This window comes from Mastigoproctus giganteus, chromosome 8, assembly GCF_048544385.1.
Source record: "Mastigoproctus giganteus isolate SK-2022 chromosome 8, ASM4854438v1, whole genome shotgun sequence".
Lineage (NCBI taxonomy): Eukaryota > Metazoa > Arthropoda > Arachnida > Uropygi > Thelyphonidae > Mastigoproctus > Mastigoproctus giganteus.
Window position 1 is genome coordinate 49,305,298 of NC_143582.1, and position 19,433 is coordinate 49,324,730.

The window sequence follows — 19,433 nt, forward strand, 5'->3', positions numbered from 1 at the left end:
CATTATCCATTGCAATATCCTCAGAGTATTAGTAAATGCCTATTATGACCATAGAGCAGAAGAGGTGGATCTTGAAATGCAGTTGAGAGAGCAAAGTTGGGATGCATGACTTGCGATCAGCTTTGCAGTGTTCTTCTGATGGCAGTTTGCCTAACAGTTGTTCCCATGTTCTGGCATAAGTCTCATGAACTTTGAATTTCAGGTGGATGTATGGTTTCCTTTTTTCAATAGATTTCAAATGAAAAATTCTTTGAGAGCCATTAATGGTCACCCACCAGATGATATAGCTGATGTTACAAAACATGATTACAAAACTGCTGGGTTAAGAAAGTGTGCATGTGAGGAAAAGAAATTCATCAGCATGCCCAGTTACAGTTAAAATACTAAACTATTTCTTTAGTGATTACTGAAAGAAATCATTAAATCAAATTGAGCTTTGTATACACAGACAGAGAAAATGCAATTTAATGTTACAAGTATATCTAGCATTTTGTTTTGTGCACTTCACATACTGTATGCAACATAAACTAGCATACCTGGTCAGTTCATTAACTACAGCTAATTGGATAGGATTAAACTGAGAATAGTTGTAAAAGTTTAACAACCACCCTGTGGGGAGGAGGGTTCAACCTTGTCTTCCTTTACTAGATTGTCTCACCTTGCCAAAATTCAAAACAGATGTGGACCAAGTAATTTTACCTGCTGATAAGAGTAGAAGGATGTAATGTTGGATCATTCTTTCTGCACTGAATTTTCTGCAGGTTCCATCTACTTAGAAAGGAAGGCTAACAGCCTTTTAAAATCAGTGTTTGACCAAGACAATATTAAATCTGAACAATATCACACATTCAAAGTGCAGCATAACTACTGCTTTATACAATGGGATAATCACCTCCTTGTCCCTGCTAACAAATTCCTGTATATCACTGACAGAACCCCATGGGCTGTCCTAGCAGCCTGTCTGCACTTATTCAAAAAGCTTCATGTCAGACTGTATAATATTACTCCTAGATCTCTTTCTTCCTCCACCACCAAGATGTGGTATAACCACTGATTTATACAATGGGTCCCTGCTAGCAAATTCCTGTATATTTTTTTTTTTTTTTATGAAACCCCCAAACACGAAAGGTATCAAAACCTATAGTACTTAGTACCGTGCATGGGTTGAAGGAGAAGAATTGGGGGGAGGGGGATGCCGGAAACTCTGCTCTAGAGACTAAACATGGGTTTCACCACTTCAAGCCTCCAATAAGCAAAGTGGTGGTATTTCACCGGTTGATGAAAGTCATCTACCACCTTAAAATATATATATATCACTGACAAAACCCCATGAGCAGTCCTAGCAGCCTGTCTGCACTTTCCAGAGAATTTCATGTCAGACTGTATAATTATTCCTGGACCTTTTTCATCCTCCACAGTCTTAAGTGTGGTACCATATAACTGTTATGTTATTCTGGGATTACTGATGCTCACATGCAGTATCTTGCATTTATCAATATTTAACCTATATTCATCCAATCTTTCTAATTTTAATAGGCCTTGTTGCAGTGGCATACCTTAATTCCTGTGATTAAGCAGATTGTTGTCTTCCTGCCAACCTTTGTATCATATTCAAACTCAGACATAAGTGTAATATACCTTCATCAATATTGGTAATAAATATTCAAAACAATAAGGGACCTGGCAGTGAACCATGAGGGACTCCATTAATAACATCGGTCAAGAAGAGCAATGTCCATTAAAAACCACCCTCTGTCTCCCGATTATTTTTTGCATCCAGTTCCGTTACTGCTTCATAAATGCTAATCAGAAGCCATGCAACAACTTAATGTTATGAAAGTAGTTTGAGTTTTTTGCTTAACTACTGTGTTTAATGAATATGATATTTACTTTTACAATCTGTACAATATTATTTACCAGAAATAACATATTTTAATCAGAAACCTCTAATGGAAATTATGCCATTAGTGCCTAAAATTTTGGAGTGTAAATCAAGCATGAATATCGCCAACTTTTGACTTACAAAAAGGTGGAGATTAGGTAACTGTAAGCATAAGGAAAACAAGAGTTCATAGGGCCAAAACAAGTAAAAAAAAATCAGTTCTGCTCATGAGGGCAGGGCCGGATTTAAGGCTGTTATGGCCCCTAAGCTATAACTTTTAAGAGGGCCCCCCCCCTCTACTGAGTAAATTTTAGGTTTAATAGCATTTCATGCTCATCAAAGGGTGCATATAAAATGCTACATACATAGTAATACATACATACATTTTTATCAACTATTAAAAATTAACTGAAATTTTTGACATTGGTAATAATAACAATAACATCAATTATTTGGTTTGATTTTTAGGTTTATTTGTTTGGTTTTTTACATCTATATCTGTAGATGGGCTGTAAAAGATGATCATGTTGATGCTGTTGTATCCATTGATATAGTAATAGAAGAGCTCATGTTGCTTCACATGAAGAAAGAAGACAACTTCGGAATTGTATTATTTTTTCTCTCCTATTCTGAAAAGAAATTATAAGGCGACAGACGAATTAGTAAAAATTTTCTTACATGCGGTGCTATAGCATTACATATTATTGAAGTACCTTTTGTTCTTTGCAGTTTTAAGTCCTTACATTCCCTCTGTCTGAAAAAAGAAATTTACTTATTTAACTTATTAACTTATTTAGGGGCAGACTGAAGAGTAGGACATAGGACAACTTTCACACACACATTTGTCATCTTTTTCGTAGATCGCTAAAATAAATTAAATGTAAAGACAGAAACAGTTTGGTAAAGTTCAAAGCAGAACTGAATGGCCACCTTTTGGTGATGAGAAAAATATGACTGGAGATTTATTATTATTATTTTTGAAGATACAGAAAAAGTCTGCTTCCTTGCATCATCACTTTGTCATTTTAATATTAATATAAAAAAAAAAACATTTACCATGTAAACAGTGAATAAAGTTATGAAAACCAAAAAAATAATACATATATATATATATATATATATGCAGAACATATCAAAGAGAATTTATTTCAATTTACCTTAGTATCTGATTTTTGTGTAGAAATGCAAGCTTTTCCTTGTCTAATGCTCTAGATCTGGGTGACATTTCCCTGATACTGTCTAACAGGTCTTCTGCAATTTAAAATAATCAGAAGGGTTTTAAAAAACGAATTATATAACTTAATCAAATCACTAGAAAGAAATTTTGTTTAAATAAATCTCTAACAAAATAAAGAAATTCTATTTCTTTTCTTTTGTTAGATCTCATTAGTAGTAAATTATGTTATATTATTCTGGAAAAATCATTTTTAAAAATACATAATCATATAGTCTGTGAACCCTTAATCTGACCTGCAACACCTTCTGGCAACAGGACTGTGTACAGGTAGTTCCTGAATTTATGAGTTAATTCGTTCCTAGCGTGCACTCGTAAAGCAGGAATATATTTCCCATAGATGTGATGTTAAAAATTGGGCTTACGTTCTGAACAATGAAATTTGACCATAGTAATAAAGATTAACAAAACAATACTTTTTTATGCTTTAACAATGATTTATTTATCCAAAGAAATGAAAACATAGCCTTTAAAATCAAGCAAATTATAATGATAAAGAAATTATTTATGTCATACAAATGTTAAAGAATGTTTATTCTTTATCATCATCCACTAAATGCACACTCGTTGATGGTTCATCACTTATTGGCACTTGTTGTTGGTTTGCTGAAAGCTTGTTTTGTTTTTTTTTTTTTTATTTAGTTGTTGGCGCATCGGCTCTGTGGCCATAATGCACCTCCCAAGGTTTTTGCAGTACTGCGATCCAAGCCCGAGGCGGGATTCGAACCCGCGACCTTTGGGTTGCCAGGCAGGCACTTTATCCACCCGGCTAGCCCAGTCAGCTTGCTGAAAGCACAGGGAGTCATCTTCTTCTTCTTCAGAAATCGTGAAGAGTCATTTGTATCCAGAAAATCTTCTCTTTTCTTTATAAATTTCATGATAGCATGCATAAGCATTTTTTAAATCTGTAGCATATTTCCTAGTGCACTCGAAATTTGAATCTTGTGATTCAAAATCTCAGTTGCTTTTTCTGTGTTGAAAAGCTTCTTGATAGTGAAGGAACAAATAGGAGTTTCAGCTGCTAAACTTTCTTCACATTTTGCCATTTCTATGAGGTTTTCATTTATGAGCTCTCCGTTGTGTAATTGAAGCAGATCAGTGATGTCAGTTGTAGAAACCTCAAGCTGCAATTGGTTAGCAACATTTATGACTACTTGTTTCATTTTGTACAATCTCTGTTGGTTCTTGAAATCCTTCAGTTATCAATAAACTGATGACAGAGTTTATTCCAAACACACTTCATGTTCTTCTCTGTAATTTTATCCCATGCTCGTTTTGTTATTTTGATTGCACCTAAAATATGGCATTCTTTCCAAAATTCTTTAAGAGGTGGACCTCCCTCCTTATCTCTGCCTGAACAAACAAACACACGCACAGTAGTACTGTATTGTATAGCTATGCGAGTGGTTTCAAATGCCGCATTTATGAATGTTTAGCATTTATTTATTGCAATTAGTGTTCATATTTTCGATTTTGTTGATACTTTAAAAAACACTAGTAAACTCGGGAACTCGTAAAGCAGGAACTGGCAAAATAATAACGAAGTGCAGTGAAAAAACTCTGAACTAAAGAGAGAATTATTATAGTATAAAGGTGAAACATATCATCCTGTATTAAAAGAATTAAAGGTATCCTGCACCCAAGATATTTTATCTACTTTAAAGCTGCATCTGAATGAACAAATTTAATAAAAAGTATATGAACCAGGCAGTGAGGAAGGACATAAGATTACACAGAGAGCTTTTGAGGTTATCAAGATGTTCAGCTGAGAGTTACTACTCAGCCAAACCTCTGAAAAAAAAAATTAATTAATTAAATGTTAGAAATGAGTGGAGGATTTCAGATAAATTACCCCTTGTCTTAACAAGAGCCCCATGACATAGCAGAGAGTACTTTGAGCATGTTCATTTTTTTTTTTTTTTTTTTTCAAAGAAATAATTTGTATATGAGGTTTTCATTTATGAGAAAGTTAAGTTTCATATAATATAAAGCCCAGAAATTGAATATTGTCAGTGAATTAAACAGAATGACTTCCCAACCTATTCTGGTTCCAGATGCTATTTAAAAATGTGTAGCAGTGGTCTTCTGTGGTGATAATCAGCAGCCATTATTTGACATCCATGATTTATTTTATTAATTGACACCTCGAGTTGCCATTCTATGGAACACATACTTTTTTGAGAATGGCTAGATATTGCAAGATCATTAGCAAAAAGTACATTTCTGCAGTATTGGGAATGGTTAGAGTCATGGTAGGTATTCTGATTGCAAACAGGGTGGCACCAAGGTGTGACCCTTGAAGAACTCGCTCTTTCTGAGCAGCAGTTTGAGAATAGTCACTCTGAAAAAAAAAAAAAAAACTTGAAAGGTTCAATTCTGGAGAAATCTCTGAATTATGATGGTAAATTGCCATAGAGTCCATGAGCCAAAGCATCAAGTGGTGTCAAAAGCATTCTCTATGTCCCATGAGTAGATATTCATTCCTGATTAATGCATTTCATATGTTTGCCTTAACCCTTAAATCAACCTATTTTTCCAAAATCCACACTAATCATTCTTCATCAAGTTTAGACTTTTTACATACCATGTAAGGTGAATGTGTATCATTTATTCCAATATTTTACCTAAGCAGCTAGTAAGTGAGACTGATCTGCAGTTGTGTGGATTTAAAGGTGACTGATAATTTCCAGGTTTGAGAATTGGTAGAATGGCACCAGGAGCTAGGGCAACAGTGTTTAAAAAAAAATTTAATTTTTTTTTTTTATGAAAATCCCAAACACGAGAAGTATAGAACCTATAGTACTTAGTACCATATGTAAGCCGAAGGTAGAGAAGATGAAAGAAGACACTTGTTAACATTACACTTGAATTTCTGTAGATTGCAATTTTCAGGAAATACATATGAAGGGAAGTTGTTCCAGAAAGCGGAAGTTGAACGAATAAATAAGGAAGTAGAACAGTTGGTTCTGTGAGCTTGAAGTAAAAGGATATTGACTGGTTGCAACATGTGTTTGGACTGCTTTTTAAGAGAGAGCGGGAATTATAGAAGCCAATTCAGAAGAACAGGAACAGTGGCCATGAAAGTATCTATAGAAAAGGCATGTAGCAGAAACAGAACATCTATGAGACAGAGTGGAGAGACACTGTTACAGAGGTCATTAATTAACCTAACTGCCCTCTTTTGAATGGAATCGAGAAGCCTGAGAAAGGTTTTCGGGGCACCTCTCCAGCTATGGGAACAATATTTCATAGTAGGGTGTATTTGCAATTTGTACAGAAAATTTGGAAGAAAAGTAATGCTGAAAGTAAAAGAGAAAAACCAGTTTTTTAGATGCAGAGGAAGTAATATTTGTAATATGCATATGCCAAGAGATATTAGAAGTCAGGGTAATCCCCAATACAGACATATGATCTTGCCTAAAAATCAGTGTCATGGAAGATAAGCATTGGAGCAGAAGAATCCTTTTTGCAAGACAGTTTTAGCAGAATTGAAATCAACTAAGTTATCTTTGTCCCACTGGAGAATTACCTGGAGATCAGGTAATTTTAAAGAAATGGTAGTGGATATTCAAGAAGTAGAAGCTGTTTGCGTAGGGCAAGGTTTCTCAAACTGGAAGATGGAATGCAATGTGCTATCATTAGCAAAATTATGGATAGGATTTCTGGTCAATGGAAGGTCATTAATATACAAGAGGAAAAGAGTGGGAGAAAGAACATTGAGGAACACCAGCATTAGTGGAGAAGTTAGAATACAGAGAGCCATCTATCATCACCAGCAGTGAGTGGTCAGAGAGAAAACTGGATACACAATTGCAAAAAACAGTTGGAAAACCATAAAATGGAAACTTATTTAGAGGACCTTTATGCCAAACATGATCACAAGCCTTTGAAATGTGAAGAGAAACTACTGAAGTTTCACCAAACTTTTCCAATGAATTTGGCCATAGATGGGTAACGTAAGCCAGAATACTAGTGGATCGACACTGACAGAATCAATACTGGCGATCATTGATCATATGGAAGGTTTCTAGATAGTTTAAGAGTTGATGGTTAATTGATTTCTTCATTACTTTAGAAAGAGTAGAAGTAACTGCAATGTGACAATAATTGAATGGAACAGATTTATCACCATTTTAGGAACTGGATGGATATGACCAAATTTCCAAGCAGAAGGGAAAACACCTTTGGAATAAGAGAGTGAAAAAAAAAGGCAACACAGAATAGGCATTAAATTCAGGAGCACAAGTTTTGAGAACAAGTGGAGAAATACCATCAAGACTTGAGCTATCTTAACATCAAGATTCTTCAAAATCTTCTGACATCCTATTGACCACAGGAAGCATTAAATTGAGTGTACTGGGAATAGTAGGAGGTGGTTTACCAAGTTCATCAATACACGAGTTGGAAGAAGAAATATAGGATGCATCAGCATTAGTAGAGGCATATGATGCAAGAAAGCAAGCTTATGCAGCATCAGCCAAAAAAAAAAAAAAAAAAAACCCCACTCCCATTTCACTCCTCCGTTCGTTCCAAATACCTGTCCAGCTCAGCCTTAAATTTATTTATACTATCAAGTTCCACAACAAAGGATGGAAGTCTGTTCCACCAACCAACCACCTGCTGGCTAAAAGCAAACTTCCGCACATCTATCCTACAACTATCTTTCCTCAATTTGAATTTATGCCCTCTCAGGTGATTATTCTGAGCAAGAGGAAGAATCCCATCAGCATTGAGCATGCTCAAACCATCCAAGGCTTTATACACCTCAATCAGATCATCTCGCAGGTGCCTAGTCTCCAGACACTGTAATTTTCAAAACTTAAGCCTTTCTTCGTAAGAGCACCCCTTTCTTGCATTCACTAAGCTTGTTCCAACAGATCTACATCTTTCTTAAAATGAGGCCTCTAGACCTGTATACAGTACTCGAGGTGTGGCCTAACCACTGCCTTATACAAGGGGATAATCACCTCCTTATCCCTGCTAGAAAAATTCCTGTATATCATTGACAAGACACCATGAGCTCCCTCTTGCAGGCCATCTGCACTGCTCAGAAAACTTCATATCTGCCTGCACAATAACCCCCAAGTCCTTTTCGTTCTCTACCACTGTCAGTGTAGTACCGCAGAGTTGATACGTCCCTCTGGGGTTACTGCTTCCCATAATTAGTACTTTACATTTGTCAATGTTAAACTTCATTTGCCACCTCTCAGCCCATCTGCTCAACTTTTCTAGATCCTGTTGCAGCAGCTTACTCACATTAGTGTCCTTGACAACCCTGCAAACCTTCGCATCGTCTGCAAACTTGGACATTAAGCTTGATATACCATCACCAATATCATTTATAAATACAGAAAACAACAATGGACCCAACACTGAACCTTGAGGGACTCCACTAATAACATTAGTCCACGATGAGCAGTGTCCATTGATTACCATTCTCTGTCTACTCCCCCCCAACCACCCCTTTATCCATAGAGCAGCAATTTGCCTCCAATGCCACACTGCTCCAATTTGTTCAGCAGTCTTCCATGTGCAACAGTATCAGAAGCCTTTCTAAGATCCAAAATATATGATATCAAAGTTATTCCCTGAATCCAGTTCCTCTGTGACCACATCATAGTATCCAATCAAATTTGTCAGGCAAGACTTTCTCTTAACAAAACCATGCTATGTCCGAGCTATAACTGAAATCTTGTCTAGATGATCCTGCAGTGCTTCTTTAACCAGTGCTTCCATTAATTTTCCTGGAACAGAAGTTAAACTAACAGGTCTACTTGTGTTGCCCTTTGATCCTGCTTTGTGAATTGGGGTCACATTTGCTCATCTCCAGTCCATGGGTACCTCCCCTGAATTCAAAAAAGCTCTCATAATTAAGGCTAAGGATTTGCTTACTTCCTTTGCTGCCTCCTTTAATATAACTGGATAGATCCCATCCACCCCGGATGCCTTTTTTATGTTTATCTTCAACAATTTCTCCTCCACTTTCCTCTCAGTTATTGTTGTTGTTATTTGGTTTTTAGGAGCATTAGCAATTAAGGCCATATTGCTCCAGGAATATGCGGTGGTCATTCCCTGACCTTTCTGCATCCTCCATATTTGGTGGTGAAGGGCTCGAACCCCGGTCTAATCAAGAAGCATGGGCTACGCACTGGTGCTCCTTCCCACCTGGCTCTCCGGAGGCGCTCTCTCAGTTATTACAAAATCATCTAGCTCACTGCCAGAGTTTAACTCATCTCTGGCATTCCATTCCCTGAATAACTCCTCATGGGTGCTAGCAGGTCAGCTTTATCTTTGGCTGGAATGGCAATAGAACCATCTGGTCTTGGCAGAGGTGGAAATAGAGAAGAGCAAAAGTTGCGGCCAATAGCTTTGGCAAGAGAACAGAATGCTTGACTACCATTTGGACAAGAAGCAAGCTTTCTATTCTTAGCCTGTTCAAAATCTAATTTGGACTGATTAATAACTGCTTTACAATTGTTGTGAACTTTGGTGTAGGCAGAAAATGAAACTGGAGATTTGGCTAATCGCAATACAAATCTTATTTTGAGCAGCCTTAGCAAATTTGTTGGAAAACCAAGGTTTAGATAAAAGACGAGATTTTAAGGTGGACTGTGTAATAAAGAGTTTCATTCCTACAAGCATAATTTCACTGACGATCTGAGCAAACGTTGACATCAGAAGATTTGAAACAGTAATCTGATCAAGGGAAAAGAAGAAAAGAAATCTTGCAGATCATTCCATTTTGCATTCTTGTAATACCTAACAACACAAGGTAGAGAATGGTTATGAGAGAAAGGCTCCATTGGAGAAGAGACCACCACCAAATTGTGATCTGAGGTGCCTAGAGGACCATTCACCTTGAATGTATACTTAGAAGGATTGTTTGTGAGAAAAAGATCAAACATGTTGGTTGCAGAGTTAGAATTGTCTGGTATTCTGGTAGGTAAATGAACAATCTGTGTGAGGTCATCAGTAATTGCAAAAGCCTTGGCATCTCAAAAGAAGTTGTAAGACAAGATTATCTAGTTCAGCCAGTGGGCATGGCTGACTCGGTGCAATATATATATATTAGAGTGAGGATTATTCCAATGACAAACTGTACTGCAACTGCTTGCAAGGTAGTTTGTAGTGGTATATGTGGAAGGAATTTTGTAGTTCAATAACATGGCTGCTCCACCATGTGCAGTATGGGTAATGGTTCTGTCTTTCCTGTGGAGTGAGTTGGTTTTAACTGAGAGGAATGCCTTTGGTTTGTTTTTTGTAGACAGATGCCTACTGGGTTATACAGTAATTAGGTCATGAATGTCATAAATGTTGCTAAAAACGAATCTCAGTTATTTGTTATTGTTATTTGGTTTTTAGGAGCATTAGCAACTAAGGCCATATTGTTCCGGTGCGGTGGTCATTCCCCGACCTTTCCGCATCCTCCGTATTTGGTGGTGACGGGCTCGAACCCCGGTCTAATCAAGAAGCGTGTGCTACACGCTGCTGCTCCTTCCCACCTGGCTACGGAGGTAGCGCTAAAAACGAATCTCAGTAATTCCATTTTAAAATCTAATCCATTACTTGAGTTTCAGAATTAGTTTGATGCTGACTATTTTTTAGATGCTTTCTGTTTATGTTAATCGAGTTTTACTTTGTCCTCTTTTCGAAACATGGGATATGAAGAGTCCATATCCTCCTCCTCAGCATGAATTTCTAAAATGGTTTCATCGATTGGTCACAACATCAATTTCCATGACTGTAGAAGATTGCAAAGTCATTTCTAGTAGGTGTTCTTCCCTCATTTTGCAGTTTATTGGAAGCGACAGAAGTAGTGCTTGGAAGTATTGTAACTGGACTGTTACTGCTTTGATTGACAACATGTTATTTAAGAGACTGCTGGGGAATCAATAAGACAGTTCAAGACCAATCCACAAGGGGCGTACATGAAGGAATTTGTAAATTCTGTTGGTGTTTCTGTTGACTGATATTTCTTAGCTACGTCAACATATGCATGCTCTGGTTCACTCAGTAAAATTTGTTTCCTTGCTTTCAGGTAAGTTACTTTGTATGCTGCCTTATATTTCTGGATTTTCTTTCTGGTTTTCCAAAGTTCACAATTAATGTTTGGAATAAGCTGGATTAATGATTCTTATTTTCCTTGGTGAGATTACTGTTTTAAGTCTTCTGATGCCAATGTTTGATCAGATCGTAACAGTGAAATTATTCTTGTAGGGATAAAATGCTTTATTCCAAATATTCAAATCTTGGTTTTCCAATAAATGCAGTAAGGCTGTTCAAGATAAGAATGCTGCATATTGGAATTGGTTTGCATCCAAATCTTCAGGTTCATTTTCTACCTACACCAAAGCTTGCAACAATTGTAAAGAAGTTATTAATCAGTCAAAACTAGATTTTGAACTGGCTAAGAATACAAAACTTGCTTCTTGTCCAAATGGTCTTCAAGCATCCTGGTCTCTTGCCAAAGCTACTGGCTGCAACTTTTGTCCATCTCTACCTCCCACCTCTGTCAAAACTGGATCGTTCTATTGCCACCTCGACTAAAGGTAAAGCTGACCTGCTAGCATCCTACTTTTTATTTAACTTATGTATTGATGATTGTGGTAAACCACCTCCTGCCAATCCCAGTACATTACATTCAATGCCTTCTGTGGTCTTCCATCTGTTTTTTGCAATTGTGTATCCAGTTTTTTCAGGTGATGGTAGATGGCTCTCTGTATTCTAACTTCTTCACTAATGCTGGTGTTCCTCAATGTTCAGTTATTTCTCCTGCTCTTTCCCTCTTGTATATTACTGACCTTCTTCCATTGATGGGAAATCCTATCCACAGTTTTGCTGATGATAGCACATTGATTCCATCTTACAGTTTGATAAACCTTGCCCTGGACAAACAGCTTTAACTTCTCAAATATCCACTACCAATTCCTTAAATGGCGATCTCCAAATAACTTTCTGAAGGGAAAAAGATAATGTAGTTGATTTCAATCCTCCTAAAACTTAGTCCTGTCTTATATTCTCACAAAAAGGATTGTTCTTTTCCTATGCTTATCTTCAATGGCACTCAGGTTTCTAGACAAGATCATATATTTCTATAGGAATTACCTTGACTTCTAATCTCTCCTGGCATAAGCACATCAGAAATACTGCTTCCTCCGCATCTAAAAAAACTGATTTTTCTCTTTTGGTCTTGGTGGTATTTTTCTTCCAAACAGTTGCTCACTCTATAAAAATCTCATTGTCTTATTGTTATTGTTATAAAACCTAATTAATGTCACCAGAGAAAGCCAGTTCTAAAAACTGAAGCTTAAAAGAGCTATCTTTTTAGCATAGCATTCATCATGAGAAATTCAAATTTATTGTATAAGTTAAGTAGCTTATGGTCACACCTACAAAATCATCTGCATCTTTATTTTTTTGCTGTTTATTAAATATTTGTTTATAAAATGTATATTCACATCCATACTTCTTTCAGGTAATAAGGATATAAAGACTTGATTTTAATTTTTATGATGCATGGGCAACTTAGGCCATGATGTGTCAAGTCGAAGGCTACAGAAAACACAGAGTATATAATTAAGACAAAATTAGTATATTTAGAGTTTGAAATCGAGACTCATAATGTGAGTGGGGCATTCGAGTGGATGCATCTTGCATTGTGAATGGCCATTTTATTTTTGGCTGATTAAGCAATCTGCATACAGCATTATTCAGGTTGATAAGGCAGTTAACATTTTAGTGTTTACAGTTTCATCTGGTCTTTGTCAACTAAATTCCTCCCCTCTGTTGCAGAATAGGAGGAACTTAATTCTTTACATCCTTCTTTCCATCAACAGTGCAGCTGAGTTTTCTGCATCTGCAATTTGAATCCAAGAAAGAAGAATACAGGTGAACCTGTAAAGTGTTGATGTCCTGTTTCCACACAAGAACTGTCCAAAGAATTTGTAAAATTAATCATATTATGAACAGGGTTCATTTTTTTCTCTATTTAATTTTTTATTTCTCTTATTATATACATTAAAATATTAATATTATTGATTGATTTTTGAAGGTGATTCTTGCACTACTTCTATTAGAATAAGCAGCGGTCTGGAGCGAGGGATGCGAGGGGTTTCAGGAACTGATGGCAGTCATCATGAAACAAATAAATATATGGGATGTGTTAGGGTAACTAAGAATAAGAATGGTGCATGTATACTTGAATGTATACCAATGCTAGAAGTACAGTAAATAAATTTGATGAATTTCAAGAGTTGGTCAAGACATCAAAGGCAGATATTGTTGGGATATCAGAGACATGGTGTCACATAGATATCAGGAATGCAGAATTGGAATTTGGGGAGTACAATGTGTACAGAAAGGATAGACAGGATAGGAAGGGAGGAGGGGTTATGCTGTTAATTAAGAAAAACATAAAATCAAAGGAAGTGCATCCAGTTGATGTAGATGGACAGTGCAATGTTGAGTCAGTTTGGGGTGACATAAGCACTGGGAAAGCAAAAATAAGAGTAAGAGTGTGTTATAGGCCTAATGACTTGAATGAGTACAATGAACAATCGTACAAAGAAATAGAGTGGGCTAGTAAATCAGAATGTCTTATAATGGGGGATTTTAACTTCCCAGATATTGACTGGAACTTGTGGTTTGGTCACTCATGCACTAATAAGACTTTGTGGATTTATTGGATGATTGTTTTCTTCAGCAGCATGTTTGAGAGGTAACCAGAAAGGGTACTACTCTTGATCTGGTTATCAGCAGTTAACATTCATGTATTAAAAATTTGCAGATAAAGGAACCACTAGGAGGCAGCAATCACAATGTACTGATGTGGGATTTACTTAAAGTAACAATTACCATCAGGGGTAAAGGAAATGTTTTTTGCTTCCGTAAAGGTGACTACAGTGGTCTCAGATAGTTTTTAAATTCTGTACAGTGGGACCAACTGATGATGTTACCAACAGCAAATTCTAGGTGGGAAGCATTCAAGGAATTAATCGTGGAAGCTACTAGATGTTTCATACCTATTTAGAAATATTGTTCAAGGTTTAGGCCTACATGGTTGTCAAATGAACTAATGAGACTTGTGGCAGAGAAGAAAAATGCATGGGATGCATATAAATTATCAGGCGACACAGAAGTTTATGGCAGATATACGTTAGTCTGTAATCAAGTCACAAAGGAGATTAGGCAAGCAAAGGCAGATTACGAGAAATCTTTGGTAAAGGATGCTAAGAAAAACAGCAAGGATTTAGAGTTTATATAAGTAAACTTATATAAGCTCTAAAAGGAAGGGGATGAATCAGATTGGTCCACTTGATATCAATGGTTCGACTATTGATGATCCTGCTCAGATAGCAAACAAACTGAATGAGTATTTTGCATCTAAATTCACACATGAGGAAAATGCCAAAAGGTTATCAAATTGTGATTAATGATTTTAATTTTGAATTAACTAATGATTTTGATTAACTGATTTTGTATTAATTGAGAGCAAAGTGGAGAAGAAATTGTTGAAGTTAAACATAAGAAAGGCACCTGGGGTGGATGGGATTTTTCCAGTAATATTAAAGGTGATGGCAGATGAACTAAGCAAACCCTTAGCCATAATTATGAGAGCATCTTTGGACTCAGGGGAGGTCCCCAATGGACTGGAGATGTGCAAATGTATCCCCAATTCACAAAGGGGGATCAAAGAGTGACACAAGTAATTACAGACCAGTTAGTTTATCTTCTGTTCTGGGTAAAATAATGGAGTCACTGGTTAAAGATGCATTGCAGGATCATCTAGACAAGAGTGCAGCAATAATTCAGACACGGCATGGGTTTATTAAGGGAAAGTCTTGTCTGACAAATTTGATTGGATACTATGATGTGGTTACAAAGGAACTGGATGCAAAAAATAATTTTGATATCATATACTTGGATTTCAGGAAAGTTTTTGACACTGTTGCGCATGGAAGACTACCGTACAAATTGGAGTAAAATGGTATTAAGGGTAAGTTGCTACAATGGATAAAAGGGTGGTTGAGTGGGAGAAGATAGAAGGTGGTAATCAATGGATGCTGCTCTTCGTGGACTAATGTTATTAGTGGAGTTCTACAGGGTTCAGTGTTGGGCCCACTGTTGTTTTTTATCAATTGCTTTTACATCAGAAAGTAATATTAAAAATAAGACCATCTTTACTTTTTTTCTATACTATTCATTAACAGACTTACCAACTGTAACAAGGATCAAATCATTAGGATTCTGTGGAATAATGAAACCATATTCAAGCATCAACTTTTGACTGTCATGACTTCCATAACTGATAAACACCTGTTGATACTTTTTAATATGTTGGAATACTATGATTTCAAAACAGTCTGTTTCTTTATTATAGCCTGCTCTTACCTGGAATATTAAAATCATTTTGATCATTCTACAGAACCACAAACACAAAAATTTTTTTTTAATGTAAATGTGTTTACAGACAAATAAAATCTATCATAATAAATTTTAAATAATGTTTAAGGAAAATACGTCGGGGAAATATCAGTTCAAAAAGTGGCATTAGTGAAGGGCTTGTGAAAAGTGAATTGGTATATTCACTTTCCACAAGTGAGAAACTTTTGATTTTATTGATGTGTAGATTTTAGCTTAATCCACCATAAATTTAAAAATTAAAGTTATTGTTTTTTTTTATTTCTTTATTTACTATCAAAAGTTATGCCTCAAATAATGAAGCATAACCCATGATAGTAAAGACAAGATACATGCCGAAAGAAAAATTGTCTCTGTAGCTGATTGTTTTGTTATTTGGTTTTTAGGAGCATTAGCAACTAAGGCCATATTGCTTCGGGATATGCGGTGGTCATTCCCTGACCTTTCCGCATTCTCCGTATTTGGTGGTGACGGGCTCGAACCCCGGTCTAATCAAGAAGTGTGTGCTACGCACTGCTGCTCCTTCCCACCTGGCTATGGAGGCGCCGATTGTTTTGTTGTGCATCAGTATCGTAGGTCATAATGCACCAGCGTAATTGTCTGTACGAATGTGCAGGCATTTGCGTGTGTTCGCAGGCTGATCTACATATTATGCCTGTAAAACATTATTAATCATATATTCTTAGCCTTCCCCTGTCACTAAGAATTTATCTATAATTACTCATCTGAACATTATCTCCCCCCCCCAACACACACACACACACACTGGAGAAACAGTGGCACTTCCCAAGAGAATTATTTCTGGATCTAATGATCTCATAATTAACCCTAAAGGCCTAGCATATTCTTTTGCAGCCATATTTTCAATAAATGCCATCTACCATTATATTTTTAAAATAATTGGATAAATACCATCTGCATTTGGACCTTAGCCAATTTCAAGTTCGGTGGTTTCTCAATAGATTCTCTTGTGTGATTTTAACATCACATATCTTACAGTCATTGAGTATATTAGCACAATATCATCTACCCTGAAAGAAACTTTTTGTTGTGAAAATGGATAAAAAGTATCTATTCAGCTTACCACCACCACCTGCTAAATTATCTACGATTCTGCCATTTCCACTAAGCAAAAGTCCTACTTGGTTTACCCTTTTCCTCCTTTGTATTTACATATAAATAAAACTCTTTGTCACTAACTCCCTTGGCTGCTAGTGGTTTTCACACTCAGACCTTCATCTGCCTAATTCCCCTCTATGGTCTTGTTACAATTCAGTTTATAATCATATGAATCTGAACCACCCATCTATAATTGTTCCACACTGCCTTTTTCTGTTCTACTGAGCTAAGTCCTTTTACAGCCATCTCACCATCCTCCACATGCAATACCTTCTTAATGGAACGAATGCACTAGGGGCTTTAACAACTAATGTTTTAAAAGTATCCCATACTTCAAAAAATATCCCATAATGCACTTTCCCTGTAATATATTTTGTCCCAATTGAATGAACCCAAAAACCTTCATACTTCACAGTAATATCCTTTCTTGAAATTAAAATGTTAGGATACCATGGTCATCCATTCGCAACAGTCACTGTACCATCACATTTGTGATATTATCTAAGTCATTGGTTATGACCAGATAAAAAATATTTCTGCCCCTTATACTCTCCCCAACATACTGATAGAGGTAATAGCCATTATGTTGATTTTCATGGTGATTCAGAAAAGTTATCCCACAGGATGACCTGGCAGTCCATGATTTACAACTGATTCTGGCAAGTTTTGATAAGAAGAATACCCTCCCCCACATTCCAAATGAAACTTATCACACCAGGGTGACATAAAGTCACAGTTAACCCTATTATATCAGGATCTGTAAACATAGTCAGCAGCTCAAATTCATCCATTTTATTGATAACATTCCTAATGTTACTCCATAAGCAGTTGAAGCTTTTGCATCGTGTTGTTATGTGTGTTGTTAGATTTTTAGGAGCATTAGCAAACTAAGGCCATATTGCTCCGGGAATATGCAGTGGTCATTCCTTGACCTTTCCGCATTCTCTGTATTTGGTGTGACGGGCTCGAACCCCAGTCTAATCAAGAAGCGACTTTGCATCGTGTATATAACATAAACATGAAGCATGTTGACATATTCAAAATACAAGATATTTCTTCATCTATTACTTTGAAGCAACAGTAACCGGCCTTACTTTTGTTAGGAAATCCATAATTAAAATCTTTTTATTATAAAAAAAACAAACTTTTCACATTTTAAAAACAAAACTACTATTTATTTGACATATGTGATTCAAATTCTGTTTGTTCTTTTTCACAAGGCTGAAAACATACATTCTGCATTTTACTGTAAAAGGAAAAAATAAAACAGCATTGAAACAGAGAGAAAAAATAAAACAGTTCTAAATATTCTATCAAAATTTCATCTGCTCTTAAAACAGGCAAATCTAGTTCATTCTACATAAACATTATTTTCAAATTCACTTTACTATGAAATACCATCCAATGCTGGCATTCCCCAAGGTTCAGTTGTTTCTCTTGCTCTTTTCATCATTTTGTATATTAACAACATTCTTCTAATCACTGTAAATCCTATTCTTAGTTTTGCTAATGATAGTATACCACATTCCACTTCCAATTTGAGACATCTGTCCCTGCACAAACAGCTTCAACTTTTCAAACATCCACAACCAATTCCTTAAATAATGATCTCCAGGTAATTCTCCAATGGGGCAAAGAAACTTTAGTTACCTTCAATCCTTTTAAAACTCAGTCCTGTCTTATTTTTTCCAATAAAATAACAATAACAACAAAAATTTTGTGTACACAAAAATTTCTACACAAGATCACATATCACTATTAAGGATTACCTTAACCTCTGATCTTTCTTGGCATAAACACGTTGAAAATATTGCTTCCTCTGCATAAAAAAAGACAGGGTTTTCTTCTTCTTCTTTTTTTTTTTTTTTGTTAGTTGTTGGGGCATCAGCTTCTATGGCCATATTGCATTTCCCAAAGTTTTTGCATTTTACTGTGATCCAAGCCCGAGGTGGGAATCAAACCCGCAACCCAAAGGTCTTGGTAAAACCAATCCTGGTACCTGGCTAGCCCAGTCGGCTTTCTTCTTCTTCTTCACATTCTCGATGTTAAGTTTTGTTCTAAACAGCTACTCATTCTGTACAAGTTTCAAATCTGCCCTACCATAGAATATTGTTCCCACATCTGAGAATGGTGCCCTGAAACCTCTCTCAAGCTCCCAAACTCTTTCAAATGAGGGCAGTTAGGTTAATTAATGACTTATCTCTTACAAACTCTCTCTCCAATCTGTTTTGTGGACTTTCATATTTTTTTGCATGTCTTCTCTCTAAAAACTTCCATGGCCAATATTCTTCTGATTTGACATATATAATTCCACCAATCTCCTCCAAACACAATCCCCAATCAGTTAAAAACACTATCCAATGCTAACTAACAGAACTAACTTTTCCTCTTCCTCGTTTGTCCCTTCTACTTCTATTACCTACCTTCACAGAGTAAGGAGAATATTAAGTTTTTATTCATAGAAAATAAATCAATCCTTATATAAGTTATATGCTCTGATATCTTATTCAAAAAGAAGATAAATATGAGAATTATCTGAAAACATTTCAGAAAAATTATACAAGTACAGAAGGGTATAAATCATAGAAGAGCATAGAATTTGTGAAAGAGAGATCATGCCTCACTAATCAGATTAGTTAAAATATATTAGGCTGCCACAAAGAAATTTAATGTAAAAAATAATTTTATATCCTACGACATCATATCCTCAGATGCTGATGATACAAAAGCAAACACAGCAACTAATGACAGTATAAAGGGCATGCTATTTCGAGATCT

At 36.1% G+C, this 19,433-nt stretch overlaps 1 protein-coding gene across 1 annotated transcript in view; it reads right to left on the reverse strand.

Moving 5' to 3' along the window:
- Nucleotides 1–19,433, reverse strand: part of LOC150081524 (SET domain-containing protein 4) — a 65,532-nt gene that overhangs the window by 12,021 nt on the left and 34,078 nt on the right. The window contains exons 5-6 of the mRNA XM_090380235.1: nucleotides 15,332–15,506; nucleotides 3,040–3,133 (exon numbers count right to left, since the gene is read on the reverse strand). Of these exons, the coding sequence (XP_090236361.1) occupies nucleotides 3,040–3,133; nucleotides 15,332–15,506 (269 nt within the window). The remainder of the gene's footprint in view (nucleotides 1–3,039; nucleotides 3,134–15,331; nucleotides 15,507–19,433) is intronic.